The 22,141-nt window shown below is 40.7% G+C and overlaps 1 protein-coding gene across 2 annotated transcripts in view; it reads right to left on the minus strand.

The window, feature by feature from the left end:
* Positions 1-22,141, minus strand: part of LOC137322796 (F-BAR and double SH3 domains protein 2-like) — a 230,454-nt gene that overhangs the window by 130,224 nt on the left and 78,089 nt on the right. For both annotated transcript variants that reach the window (XM_067985865.1, XM_067985866.1), the window contains exons 4-5: positions 12,165-12,244; positions 1,452-1,596 (exon numbers count right to left, since the gene is read on the minus strand). In XM_067985865.1, the coding sequence (XP_067841966.1) occupies positions 1,452-1,596; positions 12,165-12,244 (225 nt within the window). The remainder of the gene's footprint in view (positions 1-1,451; positions 1,597-12,164; positions 12,245-22,141) is intronic.

Below are 22,141 nucleotides of genomic sequence, written 5' to 3' on the forward strand. Positions count from 1 at the left end.
TAAGCTGAGTAAGGGCAGCTTTAAGATGACGACAAGCTGCTTGTTTAGAAATACATTTTACCAAGTACTTTGGGTAAGACAGTCAAGCCAAGTTCCCTCACTGATTAATTTTAAATTTCTTTTTTGTCCTGTGCTCATGGTCTCCAATCAAGCTGCTTACACCTACATCCTGTACTCTTCTCAGCATTTGAAAACCTAGATTCCATCTTTCTCAATCCTTTCTCCATTGAAAACAAATTCACTGAGTCTAACCACTCAGGCAATTCATACATAGTGATGGTAACCACTGTAAAATGCAACTACATGTGCAGCTACTATTCAACAAATGTTTTTTAAAAAAAGCAATTGTGAAGTTTATCAAATTACATGAAAAAAATTGTAAAATAAGTTTCCAACAAGTATTGCTTTAGCGCTTAGACTAGGTTTAGGGAAATGATCACCTACAAGAAAAAAAGCAAACAAACTTGTATTTATATAGCGCCTTTTATATCTTCAGGACATCCTAAAGCACTTCAGTTCATGAATTACTTTTAAAAAGTAGTTACTATTATACTGGCAAATGTGACTACCAATTTCACATAGCAAAGTCCTATATAAAAAAATCAGTGAGATGAATGACCAGTTAATCCCATTTTAGTGGTGTTGGTTGAGAAATAAATGCTGACTAGGTCACTGGGACAACTACCCTGCTGTTCTTCAAACAGCATCATGGGATCTTTTACACCCATCTGACTAGGTAGACATGGCCTAGCCATCCAAAAGACAATGCAGCAAACCATCACAGAACATATGAACAGGAATAGACCATTCCGCCTTGAGCATGTTCCAACATTCAACTAGATCATGGCTGATCTGTACCTCAACTTCATTTACCTTTCTTTTCTCTCTTATTTCTCTTGGTTTGCTGCCGTTCTTGCATCTCTCCACTTCTTTATTTTTTTTCTTTTCCTCGCTTATTCTGATTGTTTTGATGCAATTTCTTTCCTTTGTATTTTTTCTTTCCATTACCATTTGTAATTGCTATTTTTTCTTGCTTCCATTTAACTTTACTATCTTCTGTTTCCCTCTATTTTTCCCTCTCCTATGACTAGGATGCAGTCTGTGCTAGTCCAGCCCCAAGATGGTACAGCATGCACACTATCAAATTGGCCACTGAAGCTACATATGTTGGCAGCCTTTTCAAAATTCAAATAATTATAAAAATTAGACTTACTTCTTGTACAAATCAAGATTCCTTTATAAAAGGAAATTCCACATATATGGGAGTGTTGTAAGAGCTTGAGTGAAAGGAAAGCAACTTAAATCATTTTTTTGGAATAATTGTTTAGTTACACTGTGGAAAAGGGGAGTTTTCAATGAGATATTTGTAAATACTATCCTGGAAAGCTTTCTACAGCTTTAATTGGTCCTAAATGGAAAGGCATTTCTCAATTAGATAGATTTCCAAATACCTTTTTCAGCTGTTGTTCTTTAATACTTTTTACAATTTTAGCAGGTTCCAAGATCTGATTCCTATAGTTTTCAGATGCTATAATTCGTGATTGGGCCAACTGCAAGGTTCCTTCTAGATAGGTCGTCCATACTGCAAGCATGCTCCTGTAAAGAAAAAGTACAAAAATATTAGGAATTTTGCTGTGGTTGCATAGCCAACAGAAACAACTGGTCATAATAGTTTCTTCACTCATTAGTGAGAATTTCTTGTGGTCAATAAGAAAAATCATTGACTTTGGAGATGCCAGATGGTATAAGGCATTTGAACATTGTCCCTTCATTTTTGGATCTGGATCAATTTCAGCCAAACAAAACTAGAGTCCCCAGTAATTTTTACATTCTTCGAAGTACATGACGGAAACAATCTTCAAGCTAGGCTTTGATTCACCAATCTTATCAAGCTAAAGCACAGCGATTGAGAATATCGCTTCTACAGTCAGAAACGGGAGAATTTATAATGGGGAACAGGGAAATGGCAGAGCAATTAAACAAATACTTTGGTTCTGTCTTCACGGAAGAGGACACAAATAACTTCCCAGAAATGCTAGGGAACCAAGAGACTCGTGAGAAGGAGGAATTAAAGGAAATTAGTATTAGTAAAAAAAAAGTGCTGGAGAAATCAATGAAACCCAATAAATCCCCAGGACCTGATAATCTGCATCCTAGAGTACTAAAAGAGGTAGCCATGGAAATAGTGAATGCATTCGTTGTCATCTTCCAAAATTAGATTATGGAACAGTTCCTGCAGTTTGGAGGGTGGCAAATGTAACCACACTATTTAGAAAACGGAGGGAGAGAAAACAGGAAACTACAGACCGGTTCGCCTAACATCAGTATCATAGAATCATAGAAGTTTACAACATGCAAATAGGCTCTTCGGCCCAACATGTCCATGTCGCCCAGTTTATACCACTAAGCTTGTCCCAATTGCCTGCACTTGGCCCATATCCCTCTATACCCATCTTACCCATGTAACTGTCCAAATGCTTTTTAAAAGACAAAATTGTACCCGCCTCTACTACTGCCTCTGGCAGCTCGTTCCAGACACTCACCACCGTTTGAGTGAAAAAATTGCCCCTCTGGACCCTTTTGTATCTCTCTCCTCTCACCTTAAATCTATGCCCCAGTAGTGGGGAAAATGCGAGAGACTATTATAAAGGGCGTGATATTTAGAAAATATCAACGAGATTAGACAAAGTCAACATGGGTTTATGAAAGGGAAAGCAAGTTTGACAAACGTACTGGAGTTTTTTGAGGATGTAACTGGTAGAATAGATAAGAGAGAACCACTGGATGTGGTTTATTTGGATTTTCAGAAGGCCTTTGATAAAGTCCCACATAAGAGGTTGGTGTGCAAAATCAATGCACATGGGATTGGGGGTAATATACTGGCATGGATTGAAAATTGTTTCCTGTCAGTTAACCAGAGTAGGAATAAATGTTTCTTTTTCGGGGTGGCAGGCAGTGACTAGTGGGGTACCGCAGCAATCAGTGCTTGGGCCCCAGCTAGTCACAATATATATCAATGATTTGCATGAGGGAACCAAATGTAATATTTCCAAGTTTGCTGATGCCACAAAACTAGGTGGGATCATGAGTTGTGAGGAAGATGCAAAGAGGCTTCAAGGCGATTAGGACAAGTTGAGGGAGTGGGCAAATACATGGCAGATGCAGTATAACGTGGAAAAATGTGAAGTTATCCACTCGGAAGGAAAAACAGAAAGACAGAGTATTATTTAAATGGTGATAGATTGGGGAATGTTGATGTACAAAGGGACCTGGTGTCCTTGTACACCAGTCACTGAAAGCAAACATGTAGGTGCATCAAGCAGTTAGGAAGGCAAATGGTATGTTGGCCTCCATTGCTAGAGGATTTGAACATAGGAACAAGGATGTCTTACTGCAGTTATTCAGGGCCTTGGTGAGACCACACCTGGAGTATTGTGTGCAGTTTTGGTCAAAATGCAGAAAGGATATACTTGCCATAGAGGGAGTGCAGTTAAGGTTCACCAGACTGATCCCTGGGATGGTAGGACTGTCATATGAGGAGAGATTGGGTCGACTCGGCCTGTATTCACTCGCGTTTAGAAGAATGAGAGGGAATCTCATTGAAACATATAAAATTCTGACAGGGCTAGACAGACTTGATGCAGGGAGTTTGCTTCCCCTGGCTAGGGGGGTCCAGAACAAGTGGTCACAGTCTCAGGATACAGAGTAGGACATTTAGGACTGAGATGAAGAGAAATTTCTTCACTCAGAGGGTGGTGAACCTGTGGAATTCTCTACCACAGAAGGCTATGGAGGCCAAGTCACTGAATATATTTAAGAAGGAGCTAGATAGATTTCTAGACACAAAAGGCATCAAGGGGTATGGGGAGAGAGTGGAAATATGGTATTGAGATAGAAGATCAGCCATTATCATATTGAATGGTGCAGCAGGCTCAAAGGGCCGAATGGCCTACTCTTGCTCCTATTTTCTATGTTTCTACCAAAATGCCACAATGATAGGTGCTTTTCTTAGGGACAGTTTTATTACATTCAATGTGGCATATCTGAAATTAGATTGATATGGCCATTGGATATAAAATATGTGGAAGAGCAGAAAGAAAATGGAGCGCGTCATTCTATAGTACTGCGATACTTCATTTTGATTATTTCACTTACCTCATTCCAACATTAAACTAACAAATCAGAAAACCATCAGTTTCAATTTCTAAATGCACCAAAGTCACCAGGATCAAAACTTGAATGGAAGAGTGAATTCATTGTTCATGAAAAAACACACACCAAAATACAGAAAGTAGAACTGCTCCCCTGGTGTGTCACTGAGTAATGGCATTTCCACTGTAAACACTAAACCATTCAGATTGAAAAGTTCTAAGGACCATTTTCCACTCTGTGCTGAGTTAGCTGATGTTATTCGGCACAGTAACTGGGGGCTTTGAAAGATGTTACGGGGGAAAATCAGTTATTATCCAATGATCCTTGCTGGAAAGTACATGAGTGGATATTAGGTGATGCCTTTCATGGTAAAATAGTCTATCAGGATCCATCAGTCCACAGCCATTTCAGCCACAGAATTCAATTTTAAACTTTTTCTGTTCCCCCCCTCCTCTTTTAGGCTACTCATTTTATGCCATTCCTTTACCAGAAGTGGGCAAGTGTCCTGCTAACAGACCTTTGCCAATTGAGAAAGTGACTTGATCACTGATTTTCCTGTGTGTAGGAAGTGACTAGCCTCTTTTACCGCCTCAATATAACAACCAAGATTGGAAACTCTGAAATGAAAAATCAGAGGCAAATCTATATCCCACCATTCCATTGGAGCAATAAGGTGTTGTGTCACGATGCTAACCTTCATTGATCTAATTACTTTTACTTTCACATGAAACACATCATTTTACCTTGTGTGCTTTCCTCCCCTTTTCCAATTTTGTATTAAGTTTTGACTTTTATTCCAATTTGTTAGTTCTTCCTTTATAAAACATTTCTTTTTCTCTAAACTATATCTGCCTATTCTGAATGTACTAAAGAGTTTTACTATTTAAAAAGAACCTGTTGGACAATTTTAGGAATGTAAGCATGCTTTACAACAACAACTTGCGTTTATATAGCGCCTTTAACATAGGAAATCATTCCAAGGCGCTTCACAGGAGCTTTATCACAGAATATTTGGCAGCGAGCTTCTTAGAGATATTAGGACAGGTGACCAAGAGCTTGGTCAAAGAGGTAGTAGGTTTTAAGGAGCGTATTAAAGAAGGAGAGAGAGTTAGAGAGGTTTAAGGAGGGAATTCCAGAGCTTAGGGCCTAGGCAGCTGAAGGCATAGCTGCCAACGATGGCGCAATGGAAATCGGGGATGCACAAAAGGCCAGAATTGGAGTAACGCAGAGGTCTTGAAGGGTTGTAGGGCTGGAGGAGATTACAGAGATAGGGAGGGGTGAGGCGATGGTGGGATTTGAACAGTAGGATGAGAATTTTAAATTTGAGACGTTGTCGGACCGGGAGCCAATGTAGGTCATCGAGCACAGGGGTGATGAGCTTAGTGAATGAGACTTGGTGAGAGTTAGGATACGGGCAGTAGAATTTTGGATGAGCTATATTTTGCATAGAAAAATTTCACTGAACATGTTATCAAATAAATCAATTTTAAAAGCCTAAAATACTCAAACTTTACAATCTATATTTGTAATTGGAAGAAACAAAAATACTTCCACTTTCTTTGTCAAGTCTTCTGGCACTTATACTGGCATTCAAGTTTTATAATCAGCCACTAAAAGGTGCATGCAAATAGCTACATTATAATTTTTTTCTTCCTTTCCTCCCTGTGGGCAAGATTCTGGCCTCTATTCGTTACCTCCCCATGATAGTATGGCTGAATCTAGCAACAAGTGATGGTTGAAATGTTCTAACCACTCTGCAGCACAGAAAATTGAAGCATCAATACACCACATTTGTGGGTTTAAAACTTACCATCCAATTAAATATCATGTTCTGAAAATTACAAACGCACACTAAAAAGAAAGATGCTTTCACCTCAGCATACATCACCAATAAATAACTTGAATACCAGAAATTTACTGGAATAGTTGGGTTGGGATCTTCACTTTTGCAAGCAGCATCATTTAGGTGAGAGTACTCTAAAAGGTCACTTCAGGGCAACTGTACAATTTTTGCAAATAGTTTGCATGTTTACATTACATAAATATTTGTGACCTTCATGCTCTTTCAACAATCTTTGCTTTTTAAAAATGGCATTTTCAAGAATTTAGATAATATATGTGATGAGGCTATCTCATATCACAGTGCTTGTGGTATGAGAACAATTTTAATGGGCCAGATAATGAGATGTGGGCTGTAATAAGAATAATGTTGCTGTAATAAGAATAATGTTATACCTATATTTAAAAAGGGAGATGGAACAAGTCCAGGGAACTATAGACCAGTTAGCTTAACATCAGTGGTAGGAAAGATAATGGAATCTTTACTCAAAGATGTGATGGAAAACAAGTATATAACAAAGAGTAGTCAACAGGGGACAGATAGCTGAATGGATAGCAAGCTGGCTACAAAACAGAAGAGAGTAGGGGTTACGGTTGCGATTCAGACAGGTAAAAGCTGGGAAGTGGTGTTCCATAGGGACCGGCGTTGTTCAAAATTTACAACGATTTGGACTCTGGAATTGGAAGTTCAATTTCAAAATTTGCAGACGACACAAAATTGGGGCGTGTAGTTAATATAAAGAAGTAATGCATTAAAATGCAAGAAGTCATTAATAAACTTGCAGAAAGGGCGTGCAATCGGGAAACGAATTTCACTATAGATAAGTTGTGAGGTGGAGCATTTTGGTAGGAAGAATAAGGAAGCCACAAATTGCTTGGATAATAAGAGCCTAAATAGGGTAGAGGAGCAAAGGGATCTCGGGGTACAGATACACAAATCACTAAAAGTAGCGATGCAGGTTATTAAAGCCATAAAAAAGGCAAGGCAAACCAAGCACTGGGGTTCATTTCTAGAGGGATAGAATTGAAAAGCAGAGAAATTATGTTAAACTTGTATAGAACCTTGGTTAGACCACACTTGGAGTACTGTGCAGAGTTCTGGCCTCCATATTATAAAAAGGATAAAGAGGCATTGGAGAAGGTGCAATAAAGATTCACAAGAATGATACCAGAACTGAGAGGATATACTTATCAGGAAAGACTAAACAGGCTGGGGCTCTTTTCTCTAGAAAGGAGAAGGCTGAGGGGTGATCTGATAGAGGTCTTTAAGAGAATGAAAGGGTTTGATAGGGTAGACGTAGAGAAAATGTTTTCACTTGTGGAGCAGCCCAAAACTGTAGTATATGAGATAGTTACTAACAAATCCCATAGGGAATTCAGGAGAAACTTCTTTACCCAAGGAGCAGTAAGAATGGAGAACATGTTACCACAAGGAGCAGTTGAGGCAAATAGCATAGATGCATTCAAGGGGAAGCTAGATAAGGAATAGAAGGATATGTTGATAGGGGTAGATGAAGTAGGGAGAGAGAAGACGTGTGTGGAACATAGTCGCTGGCAAAGACCAGTTGGGCCGAATGGCCTGTTCTGTGCTGTAAACTCAATGTAATAATCCATGGCTGTGATCTCTTTCAGCAGTATAACATTTTGGATAGTGGCAGACATACGCTTTATTTCAAGTCTAGGTTGGAATGAAGCACTTTGACAGTCCTTTGGACAGAAGTACTCAAGACGAAAGCAGTTGTTTGTGCAGCAATTTGTCATCAACTGCTGGTGATTCCATTTTTGCCTGCCAGACATTAACAAAACACTGTGACCTAGTCTTAACCCAAACATCAGTTATAGATATCCCATTAGAAGAGGGAGGGATACAAGAGCAATGGAAAAGGTACAGGGTAGATTCATTAGGATGTAACCAGGCATGAGGGGTTATAGTTATGAAGAAAGGCTGGAGAAGTTGGGGCTTGTTACCCCAAGAGTGACTTAGAGGTCTTCAAGTCTTGAGCTTTGAGAACATAAGAACAGACAATATAGGAGGAGTAGGCCATACGGCCCCTCGAGCCTGCTCCACCATTCAACAAGATCATGGCTGATCTTCTACCTCAACTCCACTTTCCTGCCCGACTCCCTTCGTGTTCAAAAATCTATCGATCTCAATCTTGAATATACTCAATGACTGAGCATCCACAGCCCGCTGGTATAGAGAATGCCAAAGATTCACAACTCTCTGAGTGAAGAAATTTTTCCTCATTTCGGTCCTAAATGGCTGACCTCTTATCTTGAGACTATGACCCCTAATTCTAGACTCTCCAGCCAGGAGAAAGAGCCTCTCAGCATCTATCATGTCAAGCACTCTAAGAATTTTATACATTTCAATGAGATCACCTTTCATTCTTCTGAACTCCAGAGAATATAGGCCCATTCTACTCAAGCTCTCTTCATAGGACAACCCTCACGTCCCAAGAATCAATCTAGTGAACCTTCGTTGCACCCCCTTTAAGGCAAGTATGTCCTTCCTTAGATAAGGGGACCAAAACTGTACACAGTACTCCAGGTGTGGTCTCACCAGAGACCTACATAATTGCAGCAAGATCTCCTTACTCTTATATTCCAATCCCCCTGCAATAAAGTCTAATACACCATTTGCTTTCCTAATTGCTTGCTTTACCTGCATGTTAACTTTCTGTGATTCATGTACAAGGACATAGAAATCCCTCTGAATACCAACCTTTCTTAGACTCTCACCTTTTAAAAAATATTCTGCTTTTCTATTCTTCCTACCAAAGTGGATAATTTCACATTTCCTCACATTTTACTTCATCCGCCACCTTCTCGACCACTCACTTAACCTGTCTATAGCCCTTTGTAGCCTCTTTGCATCCATCTCACAGCTTATTTTCCCACCTAGCTTTATATCGTCTGCAAACTTGGATACATTACACTCAGTATCCTCATCTAAGTCATTGATATAGATTATAAACAGCTGAGGCCCAAGCACTGATCCTTGCAGTACCCCACTAGTTACAACCTGCCAACTCGAAAATGACCCTTTTATTCCTACTCTCTGTTTTCTGTCCGTTGACCAATCCTCAATCCATGCTAATATATTACCCCTAGTCCCATGAGCCTTAATCTTGTGTAACAACCTCTTGTGTGGCACCTTGTCAAATGCCTTTTGAAAATCCAAATTTACTACATTCACTGGTTCCCCTTTAACTACCCTGCTAGTTAAACACTCAAAAAACTAATAGATTTGTCAAACATGATTTCACTTTCATAAAACCGTGTTGACTCTGCCTAATCCTATTATGATTTTCTAAATGTCGTTACTTTCTTGAATAGCTAATCCTGGAACTCCCTTCCTAATAGCACTGTGGGAGAACCTTCACCACACGAACTGCAGCGGTTCAAGAAGGCGGCTCACCGCCACCTTCTCAAGGGCAATTAGGGATGGGCAATAAATGCCGGCCTCGCCAACGACGCCCACATCCCATGAACGAATAAAAAAAATAGCAAGGTTTCATTTGCTACCTTCCAATCCACGGGGACTGTTCTAGAATCTAGGGACTTCTGGAAGATCAAAAACCAATGCATCTACTATCTCTGCAGTCAGCTCTTTTAAAAACCCTAGGATGTAAGCCATCAGATCCAGTGGATTTGTCGACTTTTAGCCCCATTAATCTCTCCAGTACTTTTTCTTTATTAATCTTAATTACTTTACGTTCCTCATTCTCATTAGACCCTTGGTTCCCCACTATTTCCGGTATGTTTTTTGTGTCTTCTACTGTGAAGACAGATACAAAATATTTGTTTAACGTCTCTGCCATTTCCTTATTCCCCATTATATATAATGTGAGAAGTCAGTGGAGTGTGAAAGGCTAGAAGAGTTTAATCTCAGCAGGAGTTCAGGGTCAGAGGGAGGTCAGCATTGAGGTGGAGTTGGATAGGAGTGATTTTTTTCATATAATTACTTTGTCTCTTGAGAGTTTGGTGCTAGTGGGAGGAGTGGCTCATGCTATATACATTTTTAAGTTAACCAATCTTAGTGTTGAGTGGAATGAGATAGATGGGTCATGATACTTCATTGCAAATGTGGTGCTGTGTCAGAAAATTGAGTTTTTGGAGCAGAGGGTGTGTGCGATCAAGCAGCAATTGGTAGCTCTCTGCTGGATAGAGATGAATAGTGTGGAGAGAGAGGAAGATATTAAGTAATATATACATATGAGGTGGACAGTGACAAATACTCAGAAGATTCTATAGTCATGCATATAGAAAGTTTTTTCCTGCAGTCGTGACTGAGTCTGGAATGGTATGTTGCCTTCCGAGTGCTAGGGTGAAGTAAATCATGGAATGGGTAGAAAAACTTCTGGGAAGGGAGGGAGACCTGTCAAAAGTCATGGTACATGTTGGGACTAATGACAGAGACAGAAGTCAGAGGGAGCTAAAAGAGTTAGGCAATCGATTGAATAACAAGACCTTAGGGATGGCAATCTCTGGAATATTTACAGGTTAAGGAGAGAAAGATTATGACAGTCAACGTTTAGCTGCAGGGCTAGTACATGAGGGTTCCCATCCTTGAGCCATTGGAGTGAGTTCTGGAATAAAGCAGGGTTAAAGCTCAAATGAAACAGCACCAGTGCCCTTGCAGAGGAAATAATCAGAGCAGTAGGGGAAGATTTAACTAATATGGCAGGAAGTGGGGAAAATCTAGGTTTGAGACAAGAGGGAGGCACTGTAAACATGCTGAAGGGTATAGATAAGCACAGACCTAGGGTTTCAAATACATAATTCCTTGAAAGTGCATGTGCAGGTAGGTAAAGCCATAAAAATATCTTTATGCAGACGGTTGTTGGGCACTAAATGCTTTGCCACAGGAAGTGGTTGAGGCAAAGATCGCCATGTCTATTGAAGGAAAACTGGCTAAATATTTCAAGCAGAAGAAAATATAGGGGTAAGGGGTGAAGCAGTGGACTTAGTTTTAGACTGCCTTAGGCATGATCTCCATCTGTGCTGTAAAAATTTGTAGGTTTAACATTCCAACAGATTAGAGTAAATACTGATTGATTGTTTCCACTGGTCAGCAAGATGGTAACAAGAGGACACAAGGTTAAGATAACCACAGAAAGAATTAAAGGGGACGTTAGAAAACTTTCTTTACACAGAGCACACTTATAATGTGGAATTCTCTGGCACAAGCAGTTGTTGAAGTAGATCCTTTAAAAAGTGAATTAGATAATTACTTGAAAAAGAAATATTATAGGTTATGGGGAGCAATCAGCTGGCACAGACTTGATGGGCCAGATAAGCTGTTTCTCTACTGCAGAATTCGATGACTTAAAAGGACTGAAATATGTTTTGCCACCCAGCTCAACATTGGTTTCTGTGGAGCAGCAGAATATGCTAGCAGCAAAGGCTGAATACCACAATAGCATGTTTCATCTTAGAACAGTTGCAACTGTGGTAGGACAATTGAGACCGAAACAACCAAAGAGTCAAATTTAAAACTAGCCTTTTTAAACTTTAGAAAAAAAGTTAAATTGGTGTATGTCTGCACTCATTTGGGGGAGGGGTTACATAAATAGCTACAGATAAGTCATTGTAAAGCTCATCCTGGAGTATTTCTTTAACAAGTCATGGCAATTCACTGAAATCTAACTGAACAATTACTGCAGAATACAGCCAAAGAATCAACAGTAAAGTTGTTGTTTTTCAGAGAAATGAGCTGAATCTTTAATGAAATTAAATATATAAAGTTTGGGTGCACTGAACATACATACAAACAAAACACACACCTGTAAATAAACTACAAAAATACACAGCTAGTCTTTAAGATACGGTACAGAATTGTCTATACATTTTAGATTCTCTTTTACAGAACACCGTCAAAAGCGCTGTGATAAATGATGCATGTAATGTAATTACAAAGAGCTGAGTTTATTCAGCGTAAAATTGTCAGGTTAATGAAATTACCGCAAATGCACAGACACCTTCCAGCATCTTGCGTTAGAATGAATGTTTATCAGCCTGATCTTGTCCTCACCTGATGCTCATACACACTCTCACACACACTTAAAAATAAAGTAACCTCTGAATTTGCTTTTCTAGGAATATTCAGTGAACTAATATACGAACTGGACTTCAATTACCATGATCCAACATTTTCCAAGAACTTTTACCTGTTATGTTCACTTCTTTCATCAAGTTTTAATCCAACCCATTCTCTCTTCAGGTATTGGGTGGCCAGTTTCTGCAGAGCCTAATATCAAGAAAAATAATTTATTGAGTTTAAACTATGTTTACAGATAGTCAATTAAGTGTTTATATACACAATACAGTTTAAGGTAATTTACTAAAAACTAAACATCAGAAACAGTGTGTTCACAAATTAATCTTTGAATGTCAAACCTTGCACAAAATGAAATGCTATGATTAAATACTGTGCAAGCACCTTTGAACTGGTAAAAAAATTATAGTCTGTATAGCAGATTACCACCAATTTGAATTGCTTTCAAATTTATATTCTCTCTTTTCCTTCCCCCCCCCCCCCGCCTCTGTGTTCGAATGGAAATTTTGGCGGCACAGTGAAGAACTTTTCAGCAAAGAAGAATGAGAATATTACAAAATAAATTACAACCATTAGGGCTTAATACTAAGACTCTTAATTACACAAAGACACTTCAATAAGTTTTACTGGTCATAAGAACTGGTGTGTGTACATACGTACATTGTCAGAGCTAGAGTAAGCAATCTTGGGGCCCTGGGCACCAACATTCGGGGTCATTCCACCCCCAATCCATTAAAACAAAAACACTGTCTCGCTCCCTCCTGACAGTAGATTTAAATGCTGGAATATTTTGATTTAGTGGTTGTTTGCAGTTTTTCTGTGTTATGATGAGCTTTACCCCAGTTAAAAGATTTAAAAATTAATGATTTAAAAAAAAGTTACAGCTCCCAATGAGTATAATGCACAGTGTGATCTGGTAATGAATCATATAGACCAGGAAGGCCCCAGGTTTGATCTCTGGTCTGTACTGTTTTCATATAGGTTAGCAGTGAGGCAATACATAGAAGAAAAGTATGGCTGGGTGGAACAATTCACACTGCTGCATTCAACGGCATTACCATCGCCAAATCCCCCACTATCAACATCCTGGGAGTCACCATTGACCAGAAACTTAACTGGACCAGCCATATAAATACTGTGGCTACGAGAATAGGTCAGAGGCTGAGTATTCTGTGGCGAGTGACTCACCTCCTGACTCCCCAAAGCCTTTCCACCATCTACAAGGCACAAGTCAGGAGGGTGAAGAAATACTCTCCACTTGCCTGGATGAGTGCAGCTCCAACAACACAAGAAGCTCGACACCATCCAGGACAAAGCTGCCCACTTGATTTGCACCCCATCCACCACCGGCGCACTGTGGCTGCAGTGTGTACCATCCATAGGATGCACTGCAGCAACTCCCAAACCCGTGACCTCTACCACCTAGAAGGACAAGAGCAGCAGGCACATGGGAACAACACCACCTGCACGTTCCCCTCCAAGTCACACACCATCCCGATATGGAAATATATAGTCGTTCCTTCATCGTTGCTGGGTCAAAATCCTGGAACTCCCTACCTAACAGCACTGTGGGAGAACCTTCACCACACGGACTGCAGCGGTTCAAAGCGGCTCACCACCAACTTCAAGGGCAATTAGGGATGGGCAATAAATGCTGGTCTCGCCAGCGACGCCCACATCCCATGAACGAATAAAAAAAAAGTATGGGGTGCTCCTCTGAGGTTAGAGTTAAAGTTTATTGCTTGGACAGCGAAAAATGATCCATGTGATGAGTGGAGAAAGTGTTCTTATCCCCCAGACCAACATCCACTTGTCATAAAAATTAGCAATTTAAAATCATGTCACAGTGATTTCTACAGGCAAGCAAAATTCAGTTAATTTTTTTGGCAATAACTGTTATTGTCCTAATTGGCACATTGATTTGGACGCTAAGTTGCCATGAGTGAATCCATTAATTTTTCATAATGAGAAAGGTCTAGTAGAATATCTGTTCGAAGTTTAAGAAAATGCCAGATTGCACGAACCCTTATGCTCAAATAGTTCTGATGTTTATACACAAATAATCACATTCAAGACTTAAATGGAAGCTACCCAAGGAATGAAGGGCTTTAGGCACCTTTTATGAAATTAGATGCTGTAAGATGATCCTGAACTGCCACCAATAGTAAGTGCCAAGTAGAGATAGTAAAAACATGGATTCTCAGTAAGCTTTTAGGAAGTCTCCAATCAACCAGCATTTACAGATGCAACAAAACTGACAAGTGTACTTATGATGTCGGCATCAGTGGAAGGACCATAATCATTCTAAGCTTTTGGTGTGAAGGTTTGCCTTAACATCAATGCTATTATCATTGCAGATTCTCTCAAGGGCTGTACCATCAAGAAAGATTCTGTGGGTTGCTGTGGCAAAACTGGTCCGGTATCTCAGCAAGGAAATTCGGATTGGTAAACTGGTACATTGCACAAGTGGTTCAAAAGCATCTTTCTTGGCCAGGAAGTAAGTTACAAAAATGACCATTTTCTTTTCCTAGATCTAAAGAATCAATCCTGTAAAAAGGAACCAGAACATCGAGTGAGTACCCTTTTATGAATAGTGCTTCCCTGGAATGTGTACTTCTCCATTTAAGGAGATAGATTATTCTACCTGTAGCTCAAGATAATTAGTCTCAAGTGAGTCAGTTGTACCTAATTGATCAAATAAGCTTGACTGATGCTACAGAAAGTTGCACACACCCCAAGGAACCCAGCTGATATAGTCTTCCCTTCCATACAAAATGATGCAGTATAATGTTCAGCCTGCGTACCTTTCTTGGAATACTATCTGATCTGAACCTGGAAGTGTGCTTTTTAGCCAGAACAAACCCAAGGTCTCTAACACTTGAAGGAATTAAACTTTAACATCCTTATTAGCCATGACTCATTTCCAGGAAATGAGGTGACATCAACTTCTTCTGCTGAGTTTTGGAGGAGGCTTCACACTTTTGAAAGTCAGACAACAATCAAAGACAGAATAAACAGGTGTCCTGAATGGGGTTTTAAATCTATTTGCATCTTTTAATGTTCTCACTTGCCAGTGCTCTTGCTATTGAACCACTGAAAGATTTTTAAAATTCCGTCCTGTTTTGCCTCTGCGGCTATGTTTTTATCTAGGTCCCTCTTTTGACATGTATCCGTGTGTTCCTACAGTTGCCCCAGTAAACCCTTTCTCAGAAAGTAGAGTAGGCCTATACTCTCTGGAGTTTAGAAGAATGAGAGGTGATCTCATTGAAACATAAGATTATGAGGGGGCTTGACAGGGTAGATGCTGAGAGATTGTTTCCCCTGGCTAGAGAATCTAGAACCAGGGGGCATAATCTCAAGATTCGGGATTGGCCATTCAAGGCAGAGATGAGAAGGAATTTCTTCACGCAGAGGGTTTTAAATCTGTGAAATCCTCTACCCCAGAGGGCTGTGGATGCTGAGTCAATGAATATACTCAAAGCTGAGGCGGATAGATTTTTGGACTCCAGGGGAATCAAGGGATACGTGGATCAGGTGGGAAAGTGGAGTTGAGGTCGAAGATCAACCATGATCTAATTGAATGGAGGGGCCTTATGGCCTACTCCTGCTCCTATTTCTTATGTTCACCTTTTACCCTGCAAGATTTGAAGAGGTCATTTTTCATTTTAATTTACAGAAAATGATGGAAACACTCATCAAGTCAGGCAGCATCTGTGGAGAAAGAAACAGAGTTAACGTTTCAGGACGAAGGATCATCGACCAGAAGTGTTAACTCTGTTTCTCTCTCCACAGATGCTGCCTGACTTGCTGAGTATTTCCAGCATTTTCTGTTTTTATTTCAGATTTCCAGCATCCACAGTATTTTGCTTTTGTTTCATTTTAATTTGTTTGTTCATCCATTTAGGGTCACACTTGTTTAGTCTTAACTTGCTGATCTAAAGTATTTATTTGTCCTATATGCCCAGCACTATTCTTTTAAAGGTGTTTCTTTTGTCTTCCATTGAAGTATTGATGAACATCCTTCTCCAATCCAATTGCTTTAATTCTTCCCTCATTTCTTTGAATTTAACCTGACTACTGGTCTTGGTATAACGGAATCCCAAATTGTGTTAAACTTGATTGGCCGTGGCCACTGTCCCCAAGGGATGCTATGACTTCCATTTCTTGCATGTTGTTGGGGTTGTTTATGTATACTAAGTCAAGATGAATACTGCCTCATGTGGTCTTGGTGATCTGAGCAGGGCAGAAGTTGGACTGAGGGATTTATTTAGAAGTTTTAACCCTTATTGTGTTAGCATCATTCGGGTATTTTGTATTCCCTGGCAAAGCATCTTTCAAGATTTGGCTTTATCACTGTAACTCATTAGCTTTCCCACTTTAAACAGCTTTAAAGACTTTTACTTTGGCATTTCTTTTGGAAGTAGGACAGAGTGGCAGGAGAAAGGTCAACAGAGGGGTGAGCAGCTTGTGCTGGGAGCATTGAGAGTTGGTTTATTAAGGTGTCAGATGAGTGGCACCATGAACCACACAAATTTAATCAAACCCAAATGGTCAAAACAAAAGGAGATGGGAAAATAGTGTGGGGTGAAGGTGAATGGAAGGCAATAGTGAATATTAAAGTAATAAACAGCAGCACTCTTAGGGATATGGGGACCACATACGTTAAGAACAAGTTTCATATTAAAGTCAAGAGTTGAGAGATCTCAATCACAGGATCATAGAAAATTATGGCACAGGATGCCATTTGGCCCATCATGTCCGTACTGGTCGAAAATAAGCCACCCAGCCGAACCCCATTTTCCAGCACTTGGTCCATAGCCTTGTAGGTCACGGCACTTCAGGTGCACATCCAGGTACTTTTTAAATGAATTGAGGGTTTTTGACTACCACCCTTTCAGGTAGTGAGGTCCAGACCCCCCCCATCACACTGGGTGAAATTTTTTTTTCTCAGCTCCCCTCGAATCCTTCGACCAATCAGTTTAAATCTATGCCCCCTGGTTATTGACCTCTCTACTAAAGGGAGGTAGGTCCTTCCTATCCACTCTAACTAGACCCCTCATAATTTTGTACAGCTCAATTAAATCACCCCTCAGCTTCCTGTGTTCCAAAGAGAACAACCCCAGCTTATCCAATCTTTATTCGTAGCTAAAATTCTCCAGTCCTGGCAACATCCTTGCAAATCTCCTCTCTACCCTCTCTAGTGCAATTACATCCTTCCTGTAATGTGGTGACCAGAACTGTACACAGTACTCAAGCTGTGGCCTAACTAGTGTTTTATACAGTTCCAGCATAACCTCCTTGCTCTTATATTCTATGCCTCGGCTAATAAAGTATTCCATATGCCATCTTAACCACCTTATCTACCTGTCCTGCTACCTTCAGGGATCTGTGGACATGCACTCTAAGGTCCCTCACTTCCTCTACACTTTTCAGTATCCTCCCATTTTTTGTGTACTCCCTTGCCTTGTTTGCCCTCCCCAAATGCATTACCTCACACTTCTCCGGATTGAATTCCATTTGCTACTTTTGTGCCCACCTAACCAGTCAACTGATATCTTCCTGCAGTCTACAGCTTTCCTCCTCACCATCAACCACAAGGCCAATTTTTGTATCATCTGTAAACTTCTTAATCATGCCCCCTACATTTTAAGTCCAAATCATTAATATATATCACAAAAAGCAAGGAACCTAGTTCTGAGCCCTGCGAAACCCCACTGTAAACAGCCTTCCAGTCACAAAAACATCCGTCACCCATTACCCTTTGCTTCCTGCCACTGAGTCAATTTTGGATCCAAATTGCCACTTTCCCTTGGATCCCATGAGCCAGTACCTTTTTGACCAGTCTGCCATATGGGACCTTGTCAAAAGCCTTGCTAAAATCCATGTACACTACAACAAATGCACTACCCTCATCAACCCTCCTTGTTACCTACCTGCTCAAAAAATTCAATCAAGTTAGTCAGACACAACCTTCCCTTAACAAATCCATGACGACTCTCCTGGATTACTCCGTGCCTTTCTAAGTGACAGCTTATCCTGTTCCTCAGAATCGATTCCAATAATTTGCCCACCACCAAGGTTAGACTGACTGGCCTGTAATTACTTGGTCTATCCCTCGCCCCCCTTTTAAATAATGGTATACCGTTAGCAGTCCTCAGAGTTAAATACATAACAAATAAGGAAGCATGACAGATAATGTGACAGGAAGTAATTGTTACACTTACAGGAAACATACACTATCACCATCCTCAATGATGGCAAAGGCCATCACGTGAGTGCAAAAGACAACGCTGAAATGTTTGCAACCATCTTCAGCCAGAAGTGCCGATGATCCATCTCAACCTCGTCCCGATCTCCCCACCATCACAGAAGCCGGTCTTCAACCAATTTGATTCACTCCACGTGATATCAAGAAACGGCCGAGTGCACTGGATACAGCAAAGGCTATGCACCCCGACAACATCCCGGCTGTAGTGCTGAAGACTTGAGCTCCAGAACTAGTCGCACCTCTAGCCAAGCTGTTCCAGTACAGCTACAACACTGGCATCTACCCGACAATGTGGAAAATTGCCCAGGTATGTCCTGTCCACAAAAAGCAGGACAAATCCAATCCGGCCAATTACCGCCCCATCAGTCCACTCTCAATCATCAGCAAGGTGATGGAAGGTGTCATCGACAGTGCTTTCAAGCGGCACTTACTCACCAATAACCTGCCCACCGACGCTCAGTTTGGGTTCCGCCAGGACCACTCGGCTCCAGACCTCATTACAGCCTTAGTCCAAACATGGACAAAAGAGCTGAATTCCAGAGGGGAGGTGAGAGTGACTGCCCTTGACATCAAGGCAGCATTTGACTGAGTGTGGCACCAAGGAGCCCTAGTAAAGCTGAAGGCAACGTGAATTAGGGGGAAAACTCTCCAGCGGCTGGAGTCGTACCTAGCACAAAGGAAGATGGTAGTGATTGTTGGAGCCCAATCATCTCAGCACCAGGACATTGCTGCAGGAGTTCCTCAGGGCAGTGTCCTCGGCCCAACCATCTTCAGCTGCTTCATCAATGACCTTCCCTCCATCATAAGGTCAGAAATGGGGATGTTCGCTGACGATTGCAGTGTTCAGTTCCATTCGCAACCCCTCAGATAATGAAGCAGTCCGTGCCCACATGCAGTAAGACCTGGACAACATCCAGGCTTGGGCTGATAAGTGGCAAGTAACATTTGTGCCAGACAAGTGCCAGGCAATGACCATCTCCAACAAGAGAGTCTAACCACCTCCCCTTGACATTCAATGCCATTACCATCGCCGAATCTCCCCCATCAACATCCTAGGAGTCACCATTGACCAGAAACTTAACTGGACCAGCCACATAAATGCTGTGGCTACAAGAGCAGGTCACAGGCTGGGTATTCTGTGGCGAGTGACTTATCTCCTGACTCCCCAAAGTCTTTCCACCATCTACAAGGCACAAGTCAGGAGTGTGATGGAATACTCTCCACATTGCCTGGATGAGTGCAGCTCCAACACTCAAGAAGCTCGGCACCATCCAGGACAAAGCAGCCCGCTTGATTTGCAATAAATGCTGGCCGTGCCAGCGACGCCCACATCCCACGAACGAATTAAAAAAAAACTCCAATATTTCCATTTATACTTGTGCTCCTCTTTCCTCTCTCCTTTACTTTCCCCCTTATTTCTATTCGCTCCAATCTGTCCTTTCATTGGTCCAATGGTTCTCTTTTAGGTCTCTTACCTTCTTCTCCCCCAGGCTGAAGGAACCACTGTGCATGACCCCCACCTCCCCAAAGCCTTGGGTGCCTCAAACTGGCCATGTATATTGCTTCCTTCTGCTCTCAATGACCTACTCTGCTTTCAGAGCTGAATTGCATTCACTTAAAAATAATCATTTCATTGGTTGAAAAAGCAAACTCAAACCAATTTTCAACCAATTATGTGAAGGATTGCTAAAATATGACCTGATTATATCAGTTGAGTGCCATATCAAATTTCCAAGGTGATCTTAGGCTAAATTTAGGAAGTTCAAGCCACAGGATAAAATAAAACAACAATCCAAGTTACAAGATAAAGCAACAGCCCAAGTTAGTCGAATTTACCAAAACAAGCTGGTTGCAGTTAAGAACTAAATATACTTCAACCTGCTAAAGACTACACCAGCACTTTTGTTTAACTTCAGAAAAGCAATGCTTTATCCTTGTCTTATAACTCAATCTTAGTCCAAATCACATGTACACAGATGATGCAGATCACAGATGACTGCAGAAATGATTGTTTAGGAACGCTGGTATCATGTGCAAAATGAGAGCAAGTAGGAAAATCAATCAATTCCACCAGGATGTCAGTAAAGCTTAAAGTTAGGGGAGTGATTTCCAAGTCGGTATGGGAAATTTTTGTGCTTTAGAACCTGTACTGTCAACTTCTGAGAAGTCCCATTCTGTCCACACCAGCTGTGCTAAAGCTAATCCAACTGCTCTGCTCTATCCCCATGGCCATGTATCTTCCTCTGGTTCAAATGTTTAACTACTCTTTCCTTAAAAGGTGCAACAGTTTCATACTCAACTACTCCGTCTCAACAACTTTCCACTTCAAGTGTGAAAATCATCAAGCAGAACAATTACAGACTGCCTTTCCAAACTTCAATTGTCTGAAGACAGCACTTTGAGTTACACAAATGTAAGGAGTCGTACAACACCAGGTTATAGTCCAACAGCTTTATTTGAAATCACAAGCTTTCGGAGCTTTGCTCCTTCGTCAGGTCACTCTGTACCATTAGATTTAACTTTTGGTAAACTTCTGTATTGTATTGCATTGCAATTTTCAAATGATACAATGAAAAGGTAACATATATTTTGACACCTGCAAACTATAGTCAACATTTTAAAGAGCAAATACTTTCCAATCGAACACTGCAGCCATGACCCCAAGAAACAGATAATGTACTGCCTGCCATCCAGGCCAGCATTTGCTACCAATTATACTGCACTACATAACAATGAGCACATTAACTCCAGTTGACTGACTACTTGCAATCCTCAATGAATTGAGTTCTCTTGTTACATGACAAACATTTACCAAACATCCATCCTCACTGGGTAGCTATTTCAAATGTTACAATAGATGCTCTTTGTACATTGCAAGGATAAAGAGATTTCTACAACTGTGCTGCACATAATTGCTCGGTTTCTACTGTAAACAGAAGGCATTAGGGTGAATTTTTTGACATTGGTCTTTATCTCAACAACATACTATGATCACATTATGTACAATAAGCAGTGCCGTCCCTTAACAATACCTTTACGCAAAACAACTTCCATTTATATGGTGCCTTTAATGTTCCATGGCGCTTCACAGACATGTGTTCAAAAAACAGATGCAGAGCCAAAGGAGATATTAGGAGGGGAGACCAAAAGCTTGGTCAAAGAAGTGGGTTTAAAGAAGGATCTTAAAGCGGGAGAGGGGTGGAAAGGCTGAGGGATTTTGGTCCAGAGTATGGGGCCTGGATTGGTGCACAAGAAGCCAGAGTCAGAGGAGTAGAGAGTTTGAAGGGCCAGTAGAGTTATAGTGTTGGAGGTGGCTGCAGAGATAGGAAGGGGTGAGGCCTCAAACACAAAGATGAGAATTTTAAATGTGAGGTGTTGGGAGGTCAAGAGTCAATATAGGTCAGCAAGGACAATGGCAAAACCATTTATTCTTACAGGTAGCCATCTACGGCTCTGACCCAATATATTACTTGCAAACAGAAACCCTTATTTTCCTGTCATATTGCACAGTATCAATGGACATGCTCCACTGGCTTTAGTTCTTTTCCCTGAAGTATTAGGGTAAGAACACAAGGTAGTAAGTAGTAGGAGGCACAAATTCTTTACAGTAAAACTCAGAAAACTTGGTAAAGTTTAATAAATATAGAAATAAGTAGTGGTAAAAGAAATTGCTGGGCCGGGAGAGTAGATTGACAAGAATCCAGTAGTAATCTTATGTCATGAATGCACTAAGATAAATAGCTTGTGTTCAGGCAAGCAAAAAACATGGTTGAGAGGAGCTCCTGTCCCCCACCACAAATGATCATAGTGCAGAAATTAAG

The sequence above is a fragment of the Heptranchias perlo genome, chromosome 6, assembly GCF_035084215.1.
Source record: "Heptranchias perlo isolate sHepPer1 chromosome 6, sHepPer1.hap1, whole genome shotgun sequence".
In the NCBI taxonomy this organism is placed as follows: Eukaryota; Metazoa; Chordata; class Chondrichthyes; order Hexanchiformes; family Hexanchidae; genus Heptranchias; species Heptranchias perlo.